The sequence below is a fragment of the Myotis daubentonii genome, chromosome 9, assembly GCF_963259705.1.
Source record: "Myotis daubentonii chromosome 9, mMyoDau2.1, whole genome shotgun sequence".
Lineage (NCBI taxonomy): Eukaryota > Metazoa > Chordata > Mammalia > Chiroptera > Vespertilionidae > Myotis > Myotis daubentonii.
In genome coordinates, this window is record NC_081848.1 from 80,265,629 (window position 1) to 80,286,904 (window position 21,276).

The 21,276-nt window shown below is 43.5% G+C and overlaps 2 protein-coding genes across 6 annotated transcripts in view; both read right to left on the reverse strand.

Annotated features, from left to right (window-relative positions):
* On the reverse strand, positions 1-12,095 carry LOC132241359 (RNA-binding protein 4). 3 transcript variants are annotated; one of them, XM_059709974.1, is made up of 4 exons: positions 11,955-12,095; positions 10,576-10,998; positions 6,174-6,918; positions 3,509-3,951 (listed from the first exon to the last, which is right to left on the reverse strand). In XM_059709974.1, the coding sequence occupies exons 2-3, from the start codon at positions 10,985-10,987 to the stop codon at positions 6,182-6,184; spliced, it is 1,149 nt and encodes a 382-aa protein (XP_059565957.1). In that variant the 5' UTR covers positions 10,988-10,998; positions 11,955-12,095; the 3' UTR covers positions 3,509-3,951; positions 6,174-6,181. The 3 variants fall into 3 exon arrangements, with proteins under 3 accessions (XP_059565958.1, XP_059565957.1, XP_059565959.1); XM_059709975.1 differs by lacking the exons at positions 3,509-3,951; positions 6,174-6,918 and adding an exon at positions 1-329; XM_059709976.1 differs by lacking the exon at positions 6,174-6,918.
* Positions 12,009-21,276, reverse strand: part of RBM14 (RNA binding motif protein 14) — a 17,350-nt gene continuing 8,082 nt past the window's right edge. The window contains exon 2 of one of the 3 annotated variants that reach the window (XM_059709968.1): positions 12,009-12,149. In XM_059709968.1, the coding sequence (XP_059565951.1) occupies positions 12,133-12,149 (17 nt within the window). In that variant the 3' untranslated portion in view covers positions 12,009-12,132. Of the gene's footprint in view, positions 12,150-19,799; positions 20,667-21,276 lie in introns of those variants that run through there. The other 2 variants (XM_059709966.1, XM_059709967.1) reach the window with 2 other exon arrangements.

A 21,276-nucleotide genomic window follows, 5' to 3' on the forward strand; every position in this document is an offset into this window, starting at 1 on the left:
TGCTTTTTAATAATGTATTTTATTTGATTATTTCCAAAACATCATTTCAACATATAATCATTTTAAAAATGAGTATTTTACATCTTTTTCATACTATGTTCTTCAAATCCCTTAGGTATTTTACACTCATAGCATAGTATGTGGCTATGACTATCATGTTGGGCAGCACTACTTCAGATGGTATACAAAGCCAAGGGATTGATAAAATCACCTAGAAGAGGGTTTCAGCCTTGGTACTACTGACATTTGGGACTGGATAACTTTGTGGGGGCAGGTGAGCTTATCCTGCAGGATGTTCAGCAGCATCACTGGCCTACAATCCATAGGTCCTAGGGAAATGAAAGGAAGGGGTGGGATGATTTGATGTGAAAATTGCAGAGGTCCAGTTTCTAGCACATAAAAAAAACCCAACCAATGTCTGTAACATTATATAAGAGGTCTTCACTGTCACTTCTTATATAATCAAGTTTTTCTCTTCTCTTTTGACCCTTTCCTCTTGACAACCAGTAGCATTTACTGATGACCACTGTCCTCAAAGAGAAACTCTAAATATCTGTTGGGACAGATCAGGGGGTTTCCAAATTAGAAGGAACCATGGGCCCTAACCTGTTTAGCTCAGTGGATAGAGTGTCAGCCTGTGGACTCAAGGGTCCCAGGTTTGATTCCAGTAAAGGGCATGTACCTTGGTTGCGGGCACATCCCCAGTAAGGGAGTGTGCAGGAGGCAACTGATTGATATTTCTCTCTCATCGATGTTTCTATCCCTCTCCCTTTCTTTCTGTAAAAAAAAAATTTTTTTTTTTTTTTTTTTTTTTTTTAATAAAAGAAGGGACTGTGGGTGCAGATTCAAGTATCAAGCTTTCATGGCCTCTTGGCCAGATACAGCTTATTTAAGCAGAGAAGAAAGTTTTGGGCTGGAGACACACATTTGGAAATATTCGTAATCTAGACAGTAAAGCCAAGGGAATTGAAGATACCACCTAAAGAGGAACATGGAAAAGAGGATAGAGCCAGATTTTTTATTGCCCCGAAAACTGTCAAATTTTTTTTTTCACCTTAAAAACTCAAATCTACTGTTGGACAATCCAGAGGATTAGCTGGTGCAAATGCTAAGGGAGGAGAGGCCTGGCGTGTCTTCAATAGATCTACAAAAAGTCTGTCCAGTATAGTATGGCTGAAGCTTAGCGAGCAAAGGAGAGTAGAATAAATTCGTAGAGCTAAGAGGAGGAGGCAGATCACAAAGGGCTTTAAAGGCTTGTCCATGGACTCTGATCTTTAGTCTAAATGAAAAACCTAGGGCTAAGGGGGGGGCAGGGGTGAGAGAGAGAGAAGGTAAAGAGGGAATAAATGGTGATCAAAGACTTGACTTGGGGTGGTGAACACAATATAAAATAAATATATATATATTGCATTATGGAATTGATTGTACCCCTGAAAACTGTATAGTTCCATTAACCAATGTCACCCTGACAAATTCGATTTTTTAAAATTGATTTCAGAGAGGAAGGGGGGGGAGAGAGTGAGCTAGAAACATCAATGATGAGAATCATTGACTGACTGCCTCCTGCACAACCCACACTGGGAATTGAGCCAGCAACCAGGGCATGTACCATGACAGGGAATCGAACTGTGACCTCCAGGTTCATAGGTCAATACTCAACCACGACAACCAGAAGTTTCATTTTATACAAGTTGTGTTTGAAATATCGGACACCCAAGCAAAATATCAAATGGGAAGTAGGATATGAGGCTGGAGTTTGGGAGATATGAACTGGTGATATAAATTGGGAATTTTTGTATACAGAATGGCATGTGAATCCACAGGATCACCAGAGACCAAAATCTGAACCATAGAGCATCCAAAATCAAGAGGTCAGAGAGGAATCAGCAGAGGAAACTGAGAAGGTAGGAAAACCAAGAGGATCGTGTCCTGGAAGTCAAATGAATTAAGTGTTAAGGAACATAGTAATCACCTATGTCAAGATACTAATACCAAAGATATAAACAGATAGATGAAGACTAAGAATTGACCAGGGACTGAGGGGGTTAACTGCAAAGCAGCATAGGTGACAAAAATGTTCTATATCCTGACTGGGGTGATGGTTATATAATCAAAATATGTCAAATTACATTCTTAAAAATTGTGATTTATGAAAAATGGCAATAAAGCCATTTTTTAAAAAGTACATCACGCCCTAACCGGTTTGGCTCAGTGGATAGAGCGTCGGCCTTCGGACTGAAGGGTCCCAGGTTCGATTCCAGTCAAGGCCATGTACCTTGGCTGCGGGCACATCCCCAGTGGAGGGTGGGCAGGAGGCAGCTGGTCGATGTTTCTTGCTCATCGATGTTTCTAACTCTCTATCCCTCTCCCTTCGTCTCTGTAAAAAATCAATAAAGCCCTGACTGGTTTGGCTCAGTGGATAGAGCATCGGCCTGCAGACTGAAGGGTCCCAGGTTCGATTCCAGTCAAGGGCATGTACCTGGGTTGCGGGCACATCCCCAGTAGGAGATGTGCAGAGGAGGCAGCTGATCAATGTTTCTCTCTCATTGATGTTTCTAACTCTCTATCTCTCTCCCTTCCTCTCTGTAAAAAATCAATAAAATATATTTAAAAAAAAAATCCTGAAAAATCACCCAACTAAAGACAGCTTTTTCTTATTTCCCTTCGCCATAACCACTTTTCCTAAAGGCATAATGCTTAGCATATAGTAGGTGCTCAGTATTTGTGGAATGATTCTGGGAAATGCCCTAATTAGATACTGCCCTACTAAATGTTAAAACTGGAGCAAGGAAGTATAGACAAAAATAAAATCTGGAAGGCAGTCTGTTTTCATAGAAGCATAGAACTAAGAAGTGGCTCTTCCCTGCACTCACCAATCCATCCTATTGTTAAATAATCTAAAACTCAATGCGAGGTGGTCCTTTTTCTATGCCAATCATTCTAAAGGCTGTAAGTACAAGTAATGAGGTATATTAGTGAGATTTTTGTCAGCTATACAAATAGATGGTGAAAGGTATTTAAAAGTGTTACGTATTGGCCTAGAAGTAGTAGAATGCTGTTGAAGCCGTAATTCCCCGCCGCCCCTCCAATGACCTAAAACGTGAATGTTCCCTCAAAACTGTCCTTTTCTTAAGACATCTTCCTTGGAAATAAGTCCAACTAAATGTATTGATTGGGAAGTTGGAATGGTAATAGTAAGGGGTGGGTGATGACTATTTCTCAAGCAGGAAAAGACCTACATCTCAAAACTACTAGTAAGCAATTAGTTTTACAATTTCAAAGGTAGACCAATGGGAGGAAGTCTTTACTGGAATAAGACTGCCTTGCCTGGGTTCTTCTGTATTAACCCTTTTACCTTTGGCACTGTTAAGTCTATCTACAATAAAGAAAATAAACAGTGATGTCCTCCCAGAGCTGAATGTCAAACTACATCCTCCTCTCTCTTTTCCAGGGACAAATAACTCAGACATAAGGCCAAAGAAGAACTCTCTCAAAGCACACATATTCCTAAGTTGAAAAACCATTTATTTCACTGGAAAGAAAAAAAAAGTGATCCAACTCTTTGTGTCCACCTGCCAGAAGCCTTTGGGCCAAAGACTCAGAAGCAGTGACACTCTCACCAGGGTCATTCCCAAATCCAACACCCATTGGACACAGGACGTGAGGAGATGGCATAGCCCCACCAGTTTCTGCACACAACGGGCCTGCTAGGAACAGAACACGAATGGGAAGCTACAGAAGTACTGAAGGACAGGAAGGACAGGAGGAACAGGAAGATGGGCAGGAAAAAGGAAAAGAAGAGGTGGTCTGAACTTAGCAAGGTAAATTAAGGTCCACGATTCCTGAGGGACTGAACGCACAGAGCCGAGAACTTCCCGGAGACGGGGTACCATGAAGGGCGTATTCTCATGCACAACCGCAGCTTGGAATTTCAGCCCACACACATCCCACCTGAAAGAGAGCACAATACACGGGCTTTACAGCAAAGCTCAAAAAGCCTTTCCCACTTAAAACCTCAAAGAACATCTCTACAAAGTCTGTTAACATGACTTTGGTAAGTTTACTTACTTGTACCCATCTACAATATCACAATACTCTCTAAAAGTGAAAAAAACTTGAAGGCCAGAGAATAACTAGGAAGGTCAAGCAATCCCAGACTGGGGCTTTTCTTTAAATTAAATTGTAAATGTTCTTTCATGAGAGTAGGCAAAGAATTGCATTTCCATTGATGTTAACGTTAGCATTCCTCAGAGAAGGGTAATTCCACGTCACAAACTGTATGTAGAAGGCAGGAAAAAGGGAAAGGTTCCAATTAGCTCTCTGGGATAAAAAGTCAAAATTGTGTTTGAATCTGGGAGTTACTACCAAGGTCCAAGTTAAAAACCATTCAAAACTGAGGCAAAAGCAGCATCAATTCAACAAGCTGTAAGACCTGAGGGCATCCCACTCTGCTTAGTGAAGAAACTAAAAGAATGTACTAGAGGGCATATGTAAACTACAAGTCAAGTTTCTTTTCCAGCGGTAAAGAGTGATTTACTATCTAATAACCCTAGGCAAGTTACATACCTTCTGCCCAATGTCTGTCTGGGGCACACTGGGGAATACTCAAAACAAAAGGGCATTATAAATCACCCTTTAATACAACAGCAATCTCAAACACCTAGAGCCCAAGCTGGCAAGCATCACAATATTCTCAAGTAAAGCCAAATGGATCATGGAGCTCAAAATGTGTAGGTATAGGAAAAAGCCAGAGGGCTCAAGGTAAAGCTGGTTGTTCAAGAGGATTAAATGCCCATAACTAGTGGAAAGATGAAGGGTGTGATTTACTTAAGGCAGCGATTTTCAGCTCATGGCACACATAAACTAATTACTAAAATTCTGTGGCATACCAAAAAATGTACTTTTTGTCCATCTGAAAAAAAAAATAAAGGTATAATTTTGATTCATTCACCTTGGACAGCTATCATTGTGCTGGCTGTTATCATTTTTTATTTTATTTGACAATCTAAAGCAGCACTTGCCAACCTTTCGGACCCCACGGACCACCTGTGGTCCGTGGACCACCCAACTGGCGACTGCTGTTCCAAAGGTTTCCTTAAACCAGCAGTCGCCAACCTTTTAGACCTTACGGACCACTAGTGGTCTTTCCCCTCAGATCACAGGTTGGCGACCGCTGATTTAAGGGAAAGGAGGTCAGTGCCACTGATTAAATAGTCAGGTATTACATGTTTTAAAAAGTCTTGAGCTTATGTATTGAAAATCGCTGGCTTAAAAAGCAAAGCTCCCAACCCTGGAGAATAAAATTAACAGGTATGCACACATATTATCTATCTTTAAGAAGTGGAGAGATGTCAAATCTAACCCTGTAGGGGCAGTTTGTAGAACAAAGTAAACAGGTTATTACAGGATAGGTTCTAAGATAAAGCAATGGACTGGGTGCACTATACAGGAAATGAATCTTGAGCTGCATGGAGAAGTAGGTTTGAGTATATGCCCCAGATTCCTTACTGAACTCAATTTTATAAATTAAAGATACTTTTCTCCTCTCTGCCCCAACTTAACATCAAATAAGGTTTTTTATAAAGCTCATAGTGGGTGAACTGTTCAGGAATGTCAGAAATATGCTGCTTCAAGATTATGATGATGCCATTTGGGTAGTCTTCATAGTAACTGGGACTTGAAGCAGTGATGACCAGTTAACTATACAGTTACTGATTTTTATCACTACAGGTCATACCAGACCTTTCACACAGCACAAAGCAGAACAGGAAACTTGCAGACCTTAGTAATGTCACATACCTAGGAATTTCAACAAAGGCTCTGAAAAAAAAAAAAACAACACACCCGAGTCTAAATATCTGGGTCTCAATTTCAGTTCATTTATAGCACATAGGTGTGACCCAAGATTCATCACACCATTCTTTGTTTTTCCAGACACAGATAAAATCAGATTAACTCCCACTACCAGGATCCCTGGAAAAATAGCCATGAGTGGTAAGGGTGTTTACATATTTCAGGAAGTTAACTAGTTAGGACTTTTTCCTAACCTCTGTACCATGCTAGTAACCTTACCTTAACCCTGCAAAAGCAAGCAAGCTGAGCAGCCTAACTGGAGCCTTTAGGCTGTAGGAGGTACGGCAAAACCAGAACAGGTGACACCCCACCGCTCTCACCTCAAGCTTTAAAAGGCTGAATACCGCGCCCGATCTGCATACTGCGCCCGATCTGCATACTGCGACCGATCTGCATACTGCGCCCGATCTGCATACTGCTCCCGCTCATACCGGGCCATGTTGTACAGGGAATTCCGCGCGGCTGCTGAAGCTTGGGACAACTGATTGTCATGCCCGTAACCGTAGCCCTCTCCAACCGTGGGGACTGGGGCTGTAGCGCGACGCAGGGGGCTCCGATCCCGCCCGTAATATGAAGAGGAAGCTGCAGTAACAGCAGCAGCGGCTGCTGCAGCAGCAGCAGCTGTAGCAGCAGCTCCTGAGGTCGGCAACAGGTGTCTATCGTAGGGATCGAGAGAGGTGGAGGTGAGGTGATTGGCCATGGCTGTGTTCTGGACTTGTGGCAGCTGGGACAAGGTCTGCTCTGCGTAATTATACGCGGAGGCAGCTGCAGCCGCCACTGCCTCATAGGACCGGGCAGCACGGCAGCGCTTGTAGTAGGCATCGAGCGCTCCGTATGCGTTGTTGTAATACAATGAATCCCCATAGCTCATGGTGTAAGGTGTACGCACTGCTCCATATTGCTCATTATATTGCTCGGTAAAGTCTGCCACTCGGCCCGAACGATCTATCGGACACTCTTTGGACCAGTGCCCCTCTTTCCCGCACCGATAGCAGCCGCTCTGGTCTCCCATCCCGGGCGCAGTCCTAAGCCGGCTGGTGGACAACTGCACGTGCATTCGTTTGCCTTGAAGAAACAGACGCAAGAAGGGTTGCTATCACTCTTAGTCATAGCCCCAGCCCCTACCCCCGACACTGGTCATAGCAATGGCTTTACCTAGACAATGCTAATGCAGAACTCAATGCCAGGTTTTTCTTTATAAAGTCCAATAAATAAATTTAGTATAGTGACCTGATTTCAGACAAAGATTAGATGAAGAAATGTTTCCACTCTAGCACCTAACACTAGTGTAATGCTTAAGAAAGAAACCACTCTTGCACAAAAACAGTATCTCATTCAATACCAAGTAACTGCACAAAAACTACTCTGAACAGTAGACCAATGAATGTCAAAAGAAACCACAAGATTGCTCAGCAAGATTCTGGAACTTCCATCTTTACTATCAAAGGTTCTGATTTTATTAAGCAAAGGAATGCAAAGACTAGTCCTCCCAGACTTCCGCCCCACTCCAAATTCAGAGAGAATAAAATAACCCTCCAAAGCTACGCCTAACAGAGAGTGATCCAGACTTGATCACTGAGTGGCTGAGTGTGATAGGCAATTTTCAGATTTTTGGGAAAAACACTCATGAACTGGAGGAAGAAGAGTGAAATACAAGTTGAAGGACTGCCCACTCATTAACTAGGTCCTTTAAATTACTGGTTCTGCTATTCATCCTAACAAGGATACTTGACAATCTGACAACTAACTTTGATGACCCCTAGTGGAATCAAAGGAAAACAGGGCAGGGAGTTCACAAGTTGCCTGAATTTTTTTAAAGATTATGAAAAATATGGGAGGATGAGAAAAGTGAATAACCAGTAATATTAGTGGATCAAACTGTTCATTTTAGCAAGGCTAAAGTACTTTTTCCCCTTAAACTAGGGATCTGAGATTCTAAGAATATGTACTTATTACTATTTTTTTTGCCAAAAACTACAATTTGCATTCTGGAAATGCAAAATATCACTTCTGAAAACCTAACCAAAAAGAAAAAAACATTTTTCTGGAAAAGTTTAAATTAAAAAAAAAAAAGTTTAACTTTTAAACCTTTTCATAGAAGCAGTTACCACCTAACATGATCTACCAATTTAATGGTAAGCGAAAGTCCAGCAAAAAACTTTCTAACGCAACTGGCTGTGATGCACCCAAACATGCAGATGTCAAAGAAGTGAATGGTCAGAACCAGGGGAGAATCAACAGGGCATCTGTTCATCTAACATTACAGAAAGTAGTAAATACACAATTTCATCTGCAAAATTAAAATTAGGTTCTGGGAGGCTAGAAAACGGAAAAGAAGTGGAAGGACCAAAATACTAAAAAAGCCCTGGTTTACACATTGGTAAGTGTAGGTTGCAGGTTGAGTTAAGATATGCAATTAAATACATAAGTGCTTTAAAGTGCTAACCTGTGTCCCTCTGGCATTTGCCCACAGGACCACTTTGGCATCTAACAAAATCGTAAGAAATAGGTGTAACCAAGGAACCAACCAAATACATCCAAGATATAAAAGATTATTAAATGTCCTGAGATAAGCTAGTTTTTAAAATACCTGTATTTTTATATGACAAATACAGTTCACCCTTTAACAAAATGGGTTTGAACTGCGTGGGCCCCCTTATGTCCACATAATTCCAAACTGGTATTGTCCCAAGAGCCAACTGTATTTTCAACTGAGGATGGGAATCCACTTAGGCAGAAGGCCAACTGAAATTATACGAGGGTTTTCGATTGTGGAGTGGGCCAGCAGCCCTAAGCCTCGTGTTGTTCCAAGGTCAGCTGTATACCCAACACTGAGAAACTGAAATGGGAAAGGACCACTAATATATAATGCTATTCTACATAAAACTCTACTAGGCAGCATTAAGGAGAATAGCTAATAGTAAGAAAAATAGGACAAGAATAACTAAGTATAGGTAGCAGAGAGCCTAGAGTTCAAATGCTAAAGGATTTGTCCTGAATTAATCCACTGTACCTCCTTACACATAATTGCTACAAGCAGACACCACCACCTCCTCTTTTATGACTGCACTTAAGTATAAAAAAGTGTCCAAAAACTAGGTATCAGACCACAAACCCTCCACAAGAGCAGCATTTTCTCCCAACTAAATGGTTGACACAAAACAATTCTCAACTTACCAATTAAAAAGGAAAACAAACTAAACTCTAGAGACCTGTGACATTTCTCCTTAATAATTAATGCACAGCAACACCTATGATTACTTGGGGGAATGATGATCAGACCTCCAGCTCTAAGAAAGGTCCAATTTGAGGGAAATAATAGCAAAGATAGCAGCAATTATTCTTAAAAAGAGAAGTTCTCAGGAAAAGCAGCAGCCACTACCTGGTTTGGACAAAAAGGTTGGAATGTAGGTTAAAAGTGTAGCAAGGAGTTGTGGGAATAACCCAATAATTTGGAAGCAGTTACAATCAAAGGGAAAGGGCTCTTTTTTGACATTGGGGACCCAAAGGGGGTAAAAGAGAGTTAACAACTCACCATGATTACCACCCCCTTCATGTTTGCCTTTTGGCACAGAAGCTTAGATCTTAAACCATGAAGACACCTTCCAAATAAAGTGACAGTCCACAGCATCACTCATACTGCCCTCCAGGCATACTAAACAATCCATCTAGTCAAGGCTTCAAGGTAACACCCATCTAAGTACTCTATTCATAAAGGACTTTAAAAGTCCACGCGCCCCCCCCCCCGCCCCAACCAGTGAAAAAACATTGCCATTACTGCCTCCCCCGTATCTCAATACATCCTCCTCAGAAATTCTGAAATTAGCCTTTTAATTGTAGAGTGGCCTCATCTTCAAAAGAGAAAATCTTGGTAAGAGCACCAGGAGTAACCGTAGCCCTTTAAAGACACCTGAAGGGTCCTGGGTTTGATTCCGGTCAAGGGCACATGCCTGGGTGCGGGCTTGTGTGCTCGGTCCCGTGTGGGTGTGCAGGAGGCAGCCAATCAATGATTCTCTCTCATCATTGATGTTTCTATTTCTATCTCTCTCTGAAATCAATAAAAATATATATTTAAAAAAAGACACCAATTATCTAAAAACTAATTATCTTTACTGAAAAATTATGAATTGGTGTGAGGTGGAGTTTAACAGGGATTCTACTCTTAAATGTGTTGCTTAAGCAGCTTTTGCCAGGTTCTTTGAATAAAAAATGATGCATGATTCTGATACAGGATACCTTGCTTTATCGCACTTTCAAAGATTTTTTCCCCCAAATTGAAAACTCTCCACCACAAAAAGACTGCGACTCACTTTGACTCCCTTTGTTGCAATACTGGCTTTATTGCAGTGGTCTGGAACTGAGCCTGCAATATCTCCAAGGTATGCCTGTACTGTGCTCTGCTACTCCCCTCCCCCCACCCCAAAGACATCACTGGGCAAATCTTCAGAGGAAAGTACTGCTGCACTAATAGCAACAACAACAACAAAAAGCCTTAGGGGCTCCACACTAAAGCCAAGTGGTTTTTTCTCCCAGAGTCTTACTTGCCTAAGGTAAAGCCTCTGAATCCCAAGCATTCTCCATGTTAGGCTTGTCACCCACACTTAATCTTGACCATCAGCCAGCCACCAGCTCTACTTCTACCCCAAACCTCTCCCTTTACTTATCCAACCTATTTCTGCACACAGCCTGTGTTCAGCCCTCTTCCCAAAGAGGGTGGTTCACCTTGGAACTCTGTGTTGTCGAGGCCCCTGATGGCCTCGACCGCGTCCTCTGCCCGCTCCATGTGTACGAAGGCGTAATCTTTCACGATGTCACATTCGATGACTGGACCGTACTCTTCAAACTTGGCCCGAAGCTCTTTGTTGGTACAAGTGGGACTGATGTTGCCCACATGTAACTTTGTGGAGGTCTTGCTCTTATTCTTGCTGGCTTCCACATTGATGTTCACCCCGTGCAGCTTGTAGTGGTGCAGGTTGCGGATGGCATCTTCTGCCGCCGTCTTGTCCTCTATGTGCACGAAGCCGTAGTTCTTAATGATGTCACATTCCAGCACCTTCCCGTACTGCTCGAAGAGTGTGCGGATCTCCTGCTCTGTGGCCTCCCGGGGCAGGTTTCCGATGAACAGCTTCACCATCTCGACACTGCCTGGATGAGAAGAAACGATTTTAACAAGACCTCCACGCCCATCTGAAAAAAAAGTACTGTCTTCTTCTTTCACTCTAACAAATGTTTCCAAACAGGGTTCCCTCTCTCACAAAACCACCTCCAAACGATAACAAAGGGAAGTGGGAATAAGGAGGCCCCCTACAGTACTGGCTACAGACCTATTAAGAATGAGACAAAAAAAAAAAAAAAAGAATGAGACGAGTGTAATAGAGGGGCCCTAATACACAAAGGATTTGATAAGAAATAGTTTCAAACGGGAATGGAAATGAAAGCGTAAGTGCAGCGCTACGGGAACTGGGCTTTTCTACCCGTGATAAGGATAGTCAGAAAACAAAGGTCTAACTACTGGCTGGCTGGAGTGACTGCCTGAAATAATGAACTGGCTCTTCCTCTCATAACCGAGTAACCACCATTTCCGGAATAGTGGGCCTTAGAATAGCGGGGTTTTAGAGTTTCCTCTGGAAGGAGTGAACGGGCTGACTGGGGCCAGAAGCGAGGGGCTGAGGAAAGTACGGGAAGCGCTGGAGTGCGTTCGGAACGCCTCCCGGGGCTCCTGCAGAACGGAGAAATGCGTGGCCAGAAAAAGGGGGCTCCATACTCCTGAGCCCGACACCAATGTCTCAGGGCCAGAAAAATTCTCGAACCGGGCTTGCTATCCCCAAGTCTACGGGAAGCGCGGTTACCGCGGTGGAAACCTCGAGGCAAGAAGCCGAACCAAGTCGGGTACAGCGCAGGGTGGGAGAGAGCAAGGTATTCTCGGGGGAGGTCGTGGGGGGAAGGGACGCTCTACGCTTACCGCGAAATGCCGAGCACCGAAATCGGCTGTTACCGGTGCGGAGGCCACGACCCCACTAAGATACTCCTGAAGCCCAAGGGAGTGAGAGAAGATTTAACAGACCAAAATAAGGGCAGTGGAGGGAGTCCGAGTCTCTCACCCGCACGGGAATCAGCAGGAACTCTTCCTCGCGGCGCCGATGCTTCTGACAAAACGCTAAAATGGCGGCAGTCGCAGCAGTGACTCTGGGTAGAAAGGGGGAGGTGAGTCTACCACCGATTGGCCACTCAGTAAAGTAAAAGGCAGGCGTTCGCGCAGATCCTCTTCCTGATTGGTTGTTATGAACGCCAATTACCTGAGAGGCCGGGAAGAGGTGGAAACGTCAGTAACGCCAAGTTCTTAGGCGAAAGCCAATGAGCACCAACCTCGCGCAGCAGAAGTCACTGATTGGGTAAGAGGTTGGCTTGCGGGAGGAACTACGAACGTGGGGTATGCCCGCTGGGCTCGACCCGCCATTAGGTGAGCGAGTTAGGGCCCAGGTGTGGCCGTCTTTAGCTGCAGGGCGCCAACTCTGTGAAGCTTCATTTCTCCACTTCCTCGTGCACACCCTCACAGTATTCCGCGCTCTATTTTGCCTTCTACTCCAAATTTCTCCCTCTAACCTCCCAAAACACCCCTTGCAGCCCCGATGTTGCGGACCAGACCTTTATGCAGACCGAAAAGTCGGTAATAACGAAGCGTTTCACTTTTAAGAAATCAACCTCCTCCTTTAACCAAGATCCATCCTGTTGCCCTGGAGTCCCGGAGCTCCCCTAAATTAAAACTATGTTCATAGGTGGTAATAAAAGGAACTCTAAACGGTTAATGGACGCGAGTAATTTGGGGTTGGGGCTGCATTACTCAGGAGACGCTGAGAAGTCAGAGAAGTTCCCCCGAGGAACTAGCTCCTGGAGTCCAAGATGAAGCAGCAGCTTGTGTGTGTGTGGCCATGGAAATTGAGAAAACACCCCACCCTGCCCTGAGAAAGAAATGGAGCAGCAAAGTTTTTTTATTTTATTTTATTGGGTGCCATCAGCCAGAGCTGTAAGTTTAAAATCCTAGAATGGACCTTAGAGAGAAGAGCCTAATCACAACCAGCTACAAACAAAATACAATCAAAACATTCTCCAGAAGGTCCAGTTCCCTCATCACATTTCTTTCTCCTCCTCTGGCTTCTTCACATAACCCCATATTCATTGAGCAAGCAATGACCCCTTTGCAAGGCAGTTTTTAAAGAGGGAGTTAATAAAAGAGGAATGACAAATACTGGAAGAACTTAAAACATGATAAAATCAGTGAATTGTATAGGAGAAAAGGGATCATCAGGAGGTGAAATGACAACAGAACATACTATGATCCAAAGCAGCCCCTCCAAAAAGGGGTGGGGTCATAAAGGGAAAGGCAAAGCCAGGTTTTGGAAATGGGTTTTAAAACCTGACATAAGCCCTGCCGGTGTGGTTGAGCGTCGATTCCCACCCAGTGAGGGCACATGTCCAGGTTGCAGGCTTGATCCCTGGTGGGGATCATGCAGGAGGCAGCAGATCAATGTTTGTCATCATTGATGTTTCTCTCTCTCTCTCTCCCCTCTCCGAAATTATATATATAAAACAAAACCCCTGACATGACTCCAAAATCAAATGGTGGAAAACTGGACAATAACTTATTCTAGAGTGGGAAAAGGTAAACCCCGAACTGCAACATTTACACATGTGGTGGTCACTAATATTGGTCCGTTTTCATTGTGGACTGTGATGCTGATACTGGGTAAAGGCCGTATGATCACTGATGAAGAAAAGCAACTCCATGTTGGTCAGCTGCATGTGTGCCCACATTTTGGAGGGGCCAGCATCAGGAGGTGATTACAAATCATCTGGACAGGGAAATACATCTGGTAAAAAAAATCCTCTCAGCACCTTTCAGTTTGATCTTCCAAAATATTTGTATCCCAACTGCCCTGGACATAAACTTCCTTCCAAAAATACCAAAGCATATATGAAATCAACTCTATGAAAGTAGTAATCTCTCCAAGTCCACAGGAGACTAGGAATATATTCTCAGGATCTCAACTTAAGCCAGTTTGTAGACCACTGCTCAAACCCATTTCCCAAACCAATTATTTGATTTACCTTCTGAAAGGTCTCTAGGTTGTTGTTTACTTTTCCAAGTTCTCCAACTGAGTAAACCACATTAAATCATCCCCCTACTTTTTAAAACCCATTGCAATTTGAAAACTTTCAAACTCACCCTACCCAATCTGGTTCTTGCCAGAATATCCCAATCTCTAACAACCACACACACACACACACACACACTCTCTCTCTCTCTCCTGACTACCACTCCCAACTATGTTCCAGCACACTTGCCTTTTGTCCCCACTTCAGACTGTAATGTTCTTTCTCCAGGGTGTTCACTTTCCACCCATCCAAAGACATTTCCCTACTCCAACCCTATCTTGGCACTCTATCCCATGAATCCATGTTATTTTTCCAAATACTTCAAATCCACTTGAAATCCTACTTGTTTATTCATCTTCTGCCTTCCTCTCACCTGTCTCAAGCAAATACTTGTTCTACAAAGACAGGACCGATTCTTATTCCCTATGTCCAGTGTTAGAATTGCAGCTGACACATGGTGGGCACTCAAATTTGTTGACTAAATTAACAAATGAATGAATGAATGCGTGTTAACTTCTTGATAACCAAAACAAATGACTGGATTTTCAGTTAATATCAGCTTAAGATGGATACTTATTTCTAAAAACAAGCTGGTGCACCCTAGCTGGTTTGGCTCAATGGATAGAGCGTTAGACTGTGAACTGAAGAGTCCCGCTTTCAATTCCGGTCAAGGGCACATGCCCAGGTTGTGGGCTCAATCCCCAGTAGGGGAGCGTTCAGCAGGCAGCAGATCAATGATTTTCTCTCATCATTGATGTTTCTATCTCTCTCTTCTTCCCTTCCTCTCTGAAATCAATAAAAATATTTTTAAAAAATAAATAAAAAACAAACAGGTGCCCCAAAGCCAGGAGGTAACCTATGCTATAGCTTTTCATCACCAGGATTATCAGCTTGACAAATGCTGCAAAATGAAGCTTTAGATAGGAAAATTTATAGCTTGAGTGTTTCTATAATGTTCATTTAACCAATTGTATTTTACCAAGTACTAAAGGAGCATAATGTTTGTACCTTAAAAACGATTAAAGGATTTCTATTTTTATTTTTTCCATTAAAGTTTTAAGTAAAGACATCTAGTCCAAATCCTCTACCATACCACCTCAACTACAGAAAATGGGATTGAATGGGATGTTTTAGAAGTACCTTGTCTAAAACATGTAGATGCCATTTTACTTATTTTTAATTTGCAGATCAGATTACTAAGCCCCTAAAAAGTAAACTGACTTGTCCAAAGTCATCTAGAAAGCTGATGTTCTGTTAGAGTTAAGCATAACTGTATGTTCTGGCTGCAAATCTTGATGGAATGAAAGAACCTGGAGCCTGGACTCTTAAAGGGAAAATGAGGGACAAATCCAAATTTAGGGAGAGAAACACTGGTGGTGTCAGTTAAAAACCACTCAAATATGAGTAAGCAATCTGTGTTAATTTCATACCCTTAGGGGTGAATATAGTTTATACACCTAATAAATAGCTGGCTCCTAGTCCAGAAGTGAGTTACTGGTCCAATAAGGGCTCAAATTAAAAACCAGTATTCTTCAGGGAGGTTCAGAGGGAGCTCCAATCCCACTCCCAGCTACATGCTCTTAGTCTCCCCTTAATGTATTCGCAAGCCCATTACCTTTCCTCTCCATATCCAGAGAATCTGTTCCCAAGACAATGAACACTGTTGCCCGAGAATGGAAGTGGCCCAATCTGGTGTGGTCTAGTGACCTACATCACTCCTAGGTACCTTGCCCTACAAAATCCACTGCCTTGCCCTAGCCGGTTTGGCTCAGTGGATAGTGTTGGCCTGTGGACTAAAGGATCCCCAGTTCTATTCTGGCCAAAGGCACATGCCCAGGTTGAGGGCTCGATCCCCACAGTATGGGGTGTGCAGGAGGCAGCCGATCAATGATTCTCTCTCATCATTAATGTTTCTATCACTCTCTCTCCCTTCCTCTCTGAAATAAAAAAAATAAAAAAATAAAAAAACATTGCCTTCACTGTTACGCGATATATTGCACAACTACACCCAAATTCCTTTGCTCAGCTCTGTGCTCCACTAGGCCATCCCAACTCCCCGGAACAGTGATGGTGAACCTTTTGAGCTCAGCGTGTCAGCATATTGAAAAACCCTAACTTGCCGAAACCGGTTTGGCTTAGTGGATAGAGCGTCGGCCTGCAGACTGAAAGGTCCTGGGTTTGATTCCGGTCAAGGGCATGTACCTGGGTTGCGCGCACATCCCCAGTAGGAGATGTGCAGGAGGCGGCTGATCGATGTTTCTCTCTCATCGATGTTTCTAACTATCTCTCTCCCTTTCTCTCTGTAAACAATCAATAAAATATATATATAAAAAAAAGAAAAACCCTAACTTAACTCTGGTGCTGTGTCACATATAGAAATTGTTTGATATTTGCAACCATAGTAAAACAAAGACTTATATTTTTGATATTTATTTTATATATTTAAATGTCATTTAACAAAGAAAAATCAACCAAAAAAATGAGTTCGCGTGTCACCTCTGACACACGTCATAGGTTCGCCATCACTGCCCTAGAATGTCCTAACTCATTTCTATGAGATGGATGGCACATAATGAGCAGTGACTATATAGGAGGACCTACACTGGTGACATGTTCTCATTTGATCCTTCCAACAGTATTATTGTAATGTTTACAAGTCCTGGAAGGTTCAATTCCTTGATCCATCCACTACTTTCTAACCATATGACCTTAAGTTACTGAACTACAGCCTCAACTTATCCATTTATAAAATAGGTTTAGGAATACCTAATGCATTTGGGTTGCATTTAAGTTAATACATGAAAAGCACATGTTTCAATAATGTTACCTATTGTCCCCATTTCATAGATGAGAAAACTGAGGTAGAGTTCCTGACATGTTCAAGATCACACAGCTAAGTGGTAGAACCAGGATTCAAACTTAGGAAACCTAATTTTAGAGCCAACACCCCTTAATCCTTCTCTCGGTGCCAAGTTAGTTTTCTTTCTTTCTTTTTTTTTTTTCCAAGTTAGTTTTCAAATCAAATCCTAACTCCAGAGTTTCCTCTAATAACAGACTGCCCCATCTTCTCCTTCCTAACTTATCAGTCCCTTAGCATTGCTTATTACTGTAACAAGTTCATTAAGGCAGATCCTGCTTCCCTCGACTATAAATTCCTCAAGGTCAGTGAAAGGACTCAGTTACCTAAATACTGTATTTCCAGCATGACAGACACAGTATTTCAAATGACTGTGAGCTAGACTTGAAAAACTAAGTCATTTAAGAATTATTTTTTCCAGAGAACTCTAGATTCTACTTTTATGACATTTTTATTTTTTAACTTTTTTTACTGTTTTTAAAGAGACATGGATTTGTTGTTCCACTTATTTATGCATTCATTAGTTGACTATTATATGTGCCCTGACAAGGGATCAAACCCACATTGGGACGATGCTCTAACCAACTGAGCTATCCAGCCAGAGCTCCTTTATAACCTACAGAATTTGGGTAAATATACATTTTCCACCTGCCACCCATCTTATCTTCTCTATTTCCCACATTAAATAGCATATTAGTCCATAAATCTAGGACATTTAGTTTCATTATAACCACAGCCATCCCACACTAGTCAACTTACTTGGCTTAATAGAACAATATGACCAGAGAACTAACAGTCTGTGTATGGACTTCCACGTAGCTTAACTGATAGGCATGACTAGAAAGGTTACCTACCCATAGGATATCACATGACCGCTCAGTGATAATCCCATTATCTCCAGTAAAAGGGGTGGGACCCCAGGTTTACCCCAGACAGAATTTCAAACAAGGTCCAAACCTCAGAAAAGCAGGTTGATGAGGCTAGAAGCCTCTACGTGGTATGTTCCAGACATAAAGCGACTAAAACTTCTCCAAGTTGTAGAGGTGACAGATACAAAAGTGCAAAGATCTGCAGGATGTTGGGAGTCCATATTCCCTACCCCTCTTCCCAAAACACAAATGTCTGTCCTCCCGTTCACTCAACCCAACCATCTCCAAGTTACAGGACCCTGAAAATCAGAAATCCACAAAAAGCAAAGCATGAATGGGCTATAAGGTGAACACAGGTGGCATAATTTAAGAGGAGAGAGAATTTTAAAACAATCTGCAAGGAAGAGTAAAGTGACAAATAATTGTAGCTCCTTCTGGCTTAAACAATGAGAAGCCTCAGGGCTGAGGCAGCAAGGGCATCAGCACTAAAGACGACAGGCAGAGTGATCATCTAGGCCAGGTCAACCTGAAGAATTTGGGCTAACAATACAGAACATCAACACTTGGCCCCAAGAGCACATTAAGCGGTTTTTCATAGGAACCCTCACTGGAGAAAGGAAGACAGAAAGCCACATTGACAAACATTACAAATACACAGGCCACAATCACAGCCCTATAATCAATCAACTCTCCATTTTCCAGGGTAACAACCAGAGCTAAGCTTGTTAGCTAGACCCTCAGATCACCCACCCTCAGTGCATAAAAGTGAGAAGAAAACTAGCAAACCCCCCCACGCCAGTCCCGCAAAGAAATTAAAAGGAGCAGCGAAGCACCTGAAGGCAAAGCAGTGAGCAGGAAAAAAAAAAAGGAGTTATGGTCCCAATACCCTGAGATTACCCTAGTAAGCATCCACAAGAGCTCGTGGTTAAAGATCATCCATTTGCTTTTGCCCATGGGCAGAGGGAAGAGAACACCTGGGGCAAACTACTCTATCACGGGCAAATTCACAAGAAACCAGTGAAGGAGGCATTAGAGAACCCACCTGAACTCCACTTAACTGATGATATACACACCTCCCCAAAATTGCCTTACCCAAAGGAACATCAGTAGGTTGTCCTGTTATCACCCTACCCAACCATTCTTCTTCCAATCATCCATCATTAAACATGAGCCTCCCATCTTATCCCTGGCTGGAATTCCCTAGTTTTTAGCCAGGTCCTCTCAACTTCCAGCACTTGAAAGTACAGAAATTATCTTTAATTCCTCACCCTATCCCAGCATCCCTACTTGGTTATGTTTGCACCTCAACACATTCCCAGAGTCTATCTATCATGACAGCTTCAAATATAAACCCAGCAAGTAAACATCTGGAAACCCTAGTAAATGGAGATAGGCAAAGTGAGTCTCATGATGGTAGGGGGTGGGCAGGACGCAGGAAGGACACGCCAGGGTGATGTTCAACAGGCAAAATATCAGGTCTGTGACCAGAATCTCCCGTACCTTCTTCCAATTGTCCGTCCCTCCTTTCTCCAACCACAGGGCAGTATCAGACACCAACATTACCCCCACCCCACTACTGGCTCCCTTCCATTCCCAGTCCCAGCAGTCACTTGAGCCCACGGCCTGAAGGATCCACTAGCCTCATAAGCACCAAAGCAGCCCTTTCCCCACTTCTCACTTGAGAAGCCAAACCCCAGAACCACCCTGCTGCAACACAGGTTTTTTCTCAACTGGAAACAAGTCAAGGAAAATGGTCAAGCATAGGCAGAAAAAAATGGTCAATACATTTTCTGCATTGGGGTGTGATTAAATCAAGTTGAGGGCAGAAGAAGAAGCCTAAGCAAGTTGGTCTGGACAATCCATTCTTAAAGATGGCAGACCAGCAGGACGACAGACTATGAGCTAAATCCCTCTGGGCAGCAGAGAAATCATTCTAATTTCCATGTCAAATCCCCTTCCTCATCTGCCCTGGGTTCTGTGGCTGCCTTCCCTTTGGCCATCATGTCTTCCTGGATGTCAAACTGGCTCCTCTGAAACTGAGTGCAATCAAGACAATGACAACCAGGTTTCCAAACTGTAAATTGCCCCAAGTTTTATTTGTAGTCCATACAAAAGGGAAAAAAAATTAAGTTTTTCTAACACCACCTACTTGGGGAGATAGGGGAGTGGGACTGTGCGGCTCAGCATCAGCTAAAATATCAGGAGTCGGTAGGAATTTGGATATACACCAACTGACTATCGCAGCAGGAACTCAGTCTCAACACAGTCTGAGGGACAGGCAGTGTCCCCGGGACTGTTGGCACAGCGTGGCGTATAGGAAATGGTTAAGCTAACCCTTTCCTGGCCTCCCTCATATCTAAAAAGAAAAAGGCGCCGCGACCTCAGCTGCAGGTTGATTCCCCATCCAGACAACCTTAAATATCGCGCACAAAAATAAAAGGGAGCCAGGAAAAAATAAAAACATAAAAGAAACTCCCATCCTGGGGAGATGGGAGGCAGGGGAACCGCAGATCTAGAGCCAGTAGCAAGATTTGCTGCTGAGGCGAAGGTACAAAGTAGGTTACTACCAAACACTCAAAAGGATCGTGTCCTGGGGAAGGCCCACATGGTAGAGGGGATGAAAATCCACAAATGGGAGAGGTATGGGCCAGTGGTTTTGACCTGGGTCTGCACCCTACCCCACTTCTCTCCTTCCCTCCCTGTAATGCCCCATCCCAGGACGGCCCTACATGCGGCGCTGGTAGCCAGAGTGCATTTGAGCTGCCCGCAGGTAATCATTATAGGAGCCCGAATAGCGTGCGTAATCGGAATGAGCATCGGGCAGGCGACGGTAATCCAGCGAGGACTTTGTCGGCGAGCGGCGGAACGAAAGCTGCGACTCTGATAAACGGCGGTAATCAGAGAGCTCGGCTAAACGCCGGTCGGAACCATACCTAGTCGAGAGAAGAAGACAGTTGGTGAATGAGACAATTGAGGGGAGGGCTCCAGGTGGGCGTGGGGGAGATGCCAATGGGGAGAGGGAGGGTGTGATCACACTGGTTTCCAACAAACAAGAATTTGTCAGAAGGCTCATCACCCTATCCAGGGCAAGAAGTCAAGCCTGGTTCAACTCAGTGGGAAACCAAGCCCGCCACTGAAGCCCTCCCTTCTGAACTGGCCAAGGTGGATTTTGGTCTACATCCCAAACCACAAACTATCCCCACCCTTGGGTCCTGTAAAGAAAGACCGTGGTTGTTTACCAACAGAACGGCGGACGAAAGCAAGGTCCCCTACTTCCCACAGAGTGGACGCACCTCATATACCTTGCCTTCAGCCAATGAGTGCCAAAGGGACTACTCTTTCCAACCTACCCCCACCAAAGGCAGGACAACCACATAACAGGCTTAAGGATCCTACAGACAGTGGGAAAGGCTATAGGCCACAATCTTGCAGGCCGTAGCTCCAATGGCAGCTGGGGCCAGCCTAGACATGTGACACTTTTCCCAGCCTGACTAGCTGGTACCACCCCAGGCTGAGCACTAGGCTCCACCTGAACCTTGGCGA

Bases quoted from the DNA above. Each gene is read 5' to 3' on its own strand.
- LOC132241359 (XM_059709974.1), bottom strand. From the start codon at position 10,987: ATGGTGAAGCTGTTCATCGGAAACCTGCCCCGGGAGGCCACAGAGCAG. The intron at 6,919-10,575 runs GTGAACCACCCT...TGTTTCTTCAAG, and splicing joins CGACAACACAGAGTTCCAAG to GCAAACGAATGCACGTGCAG.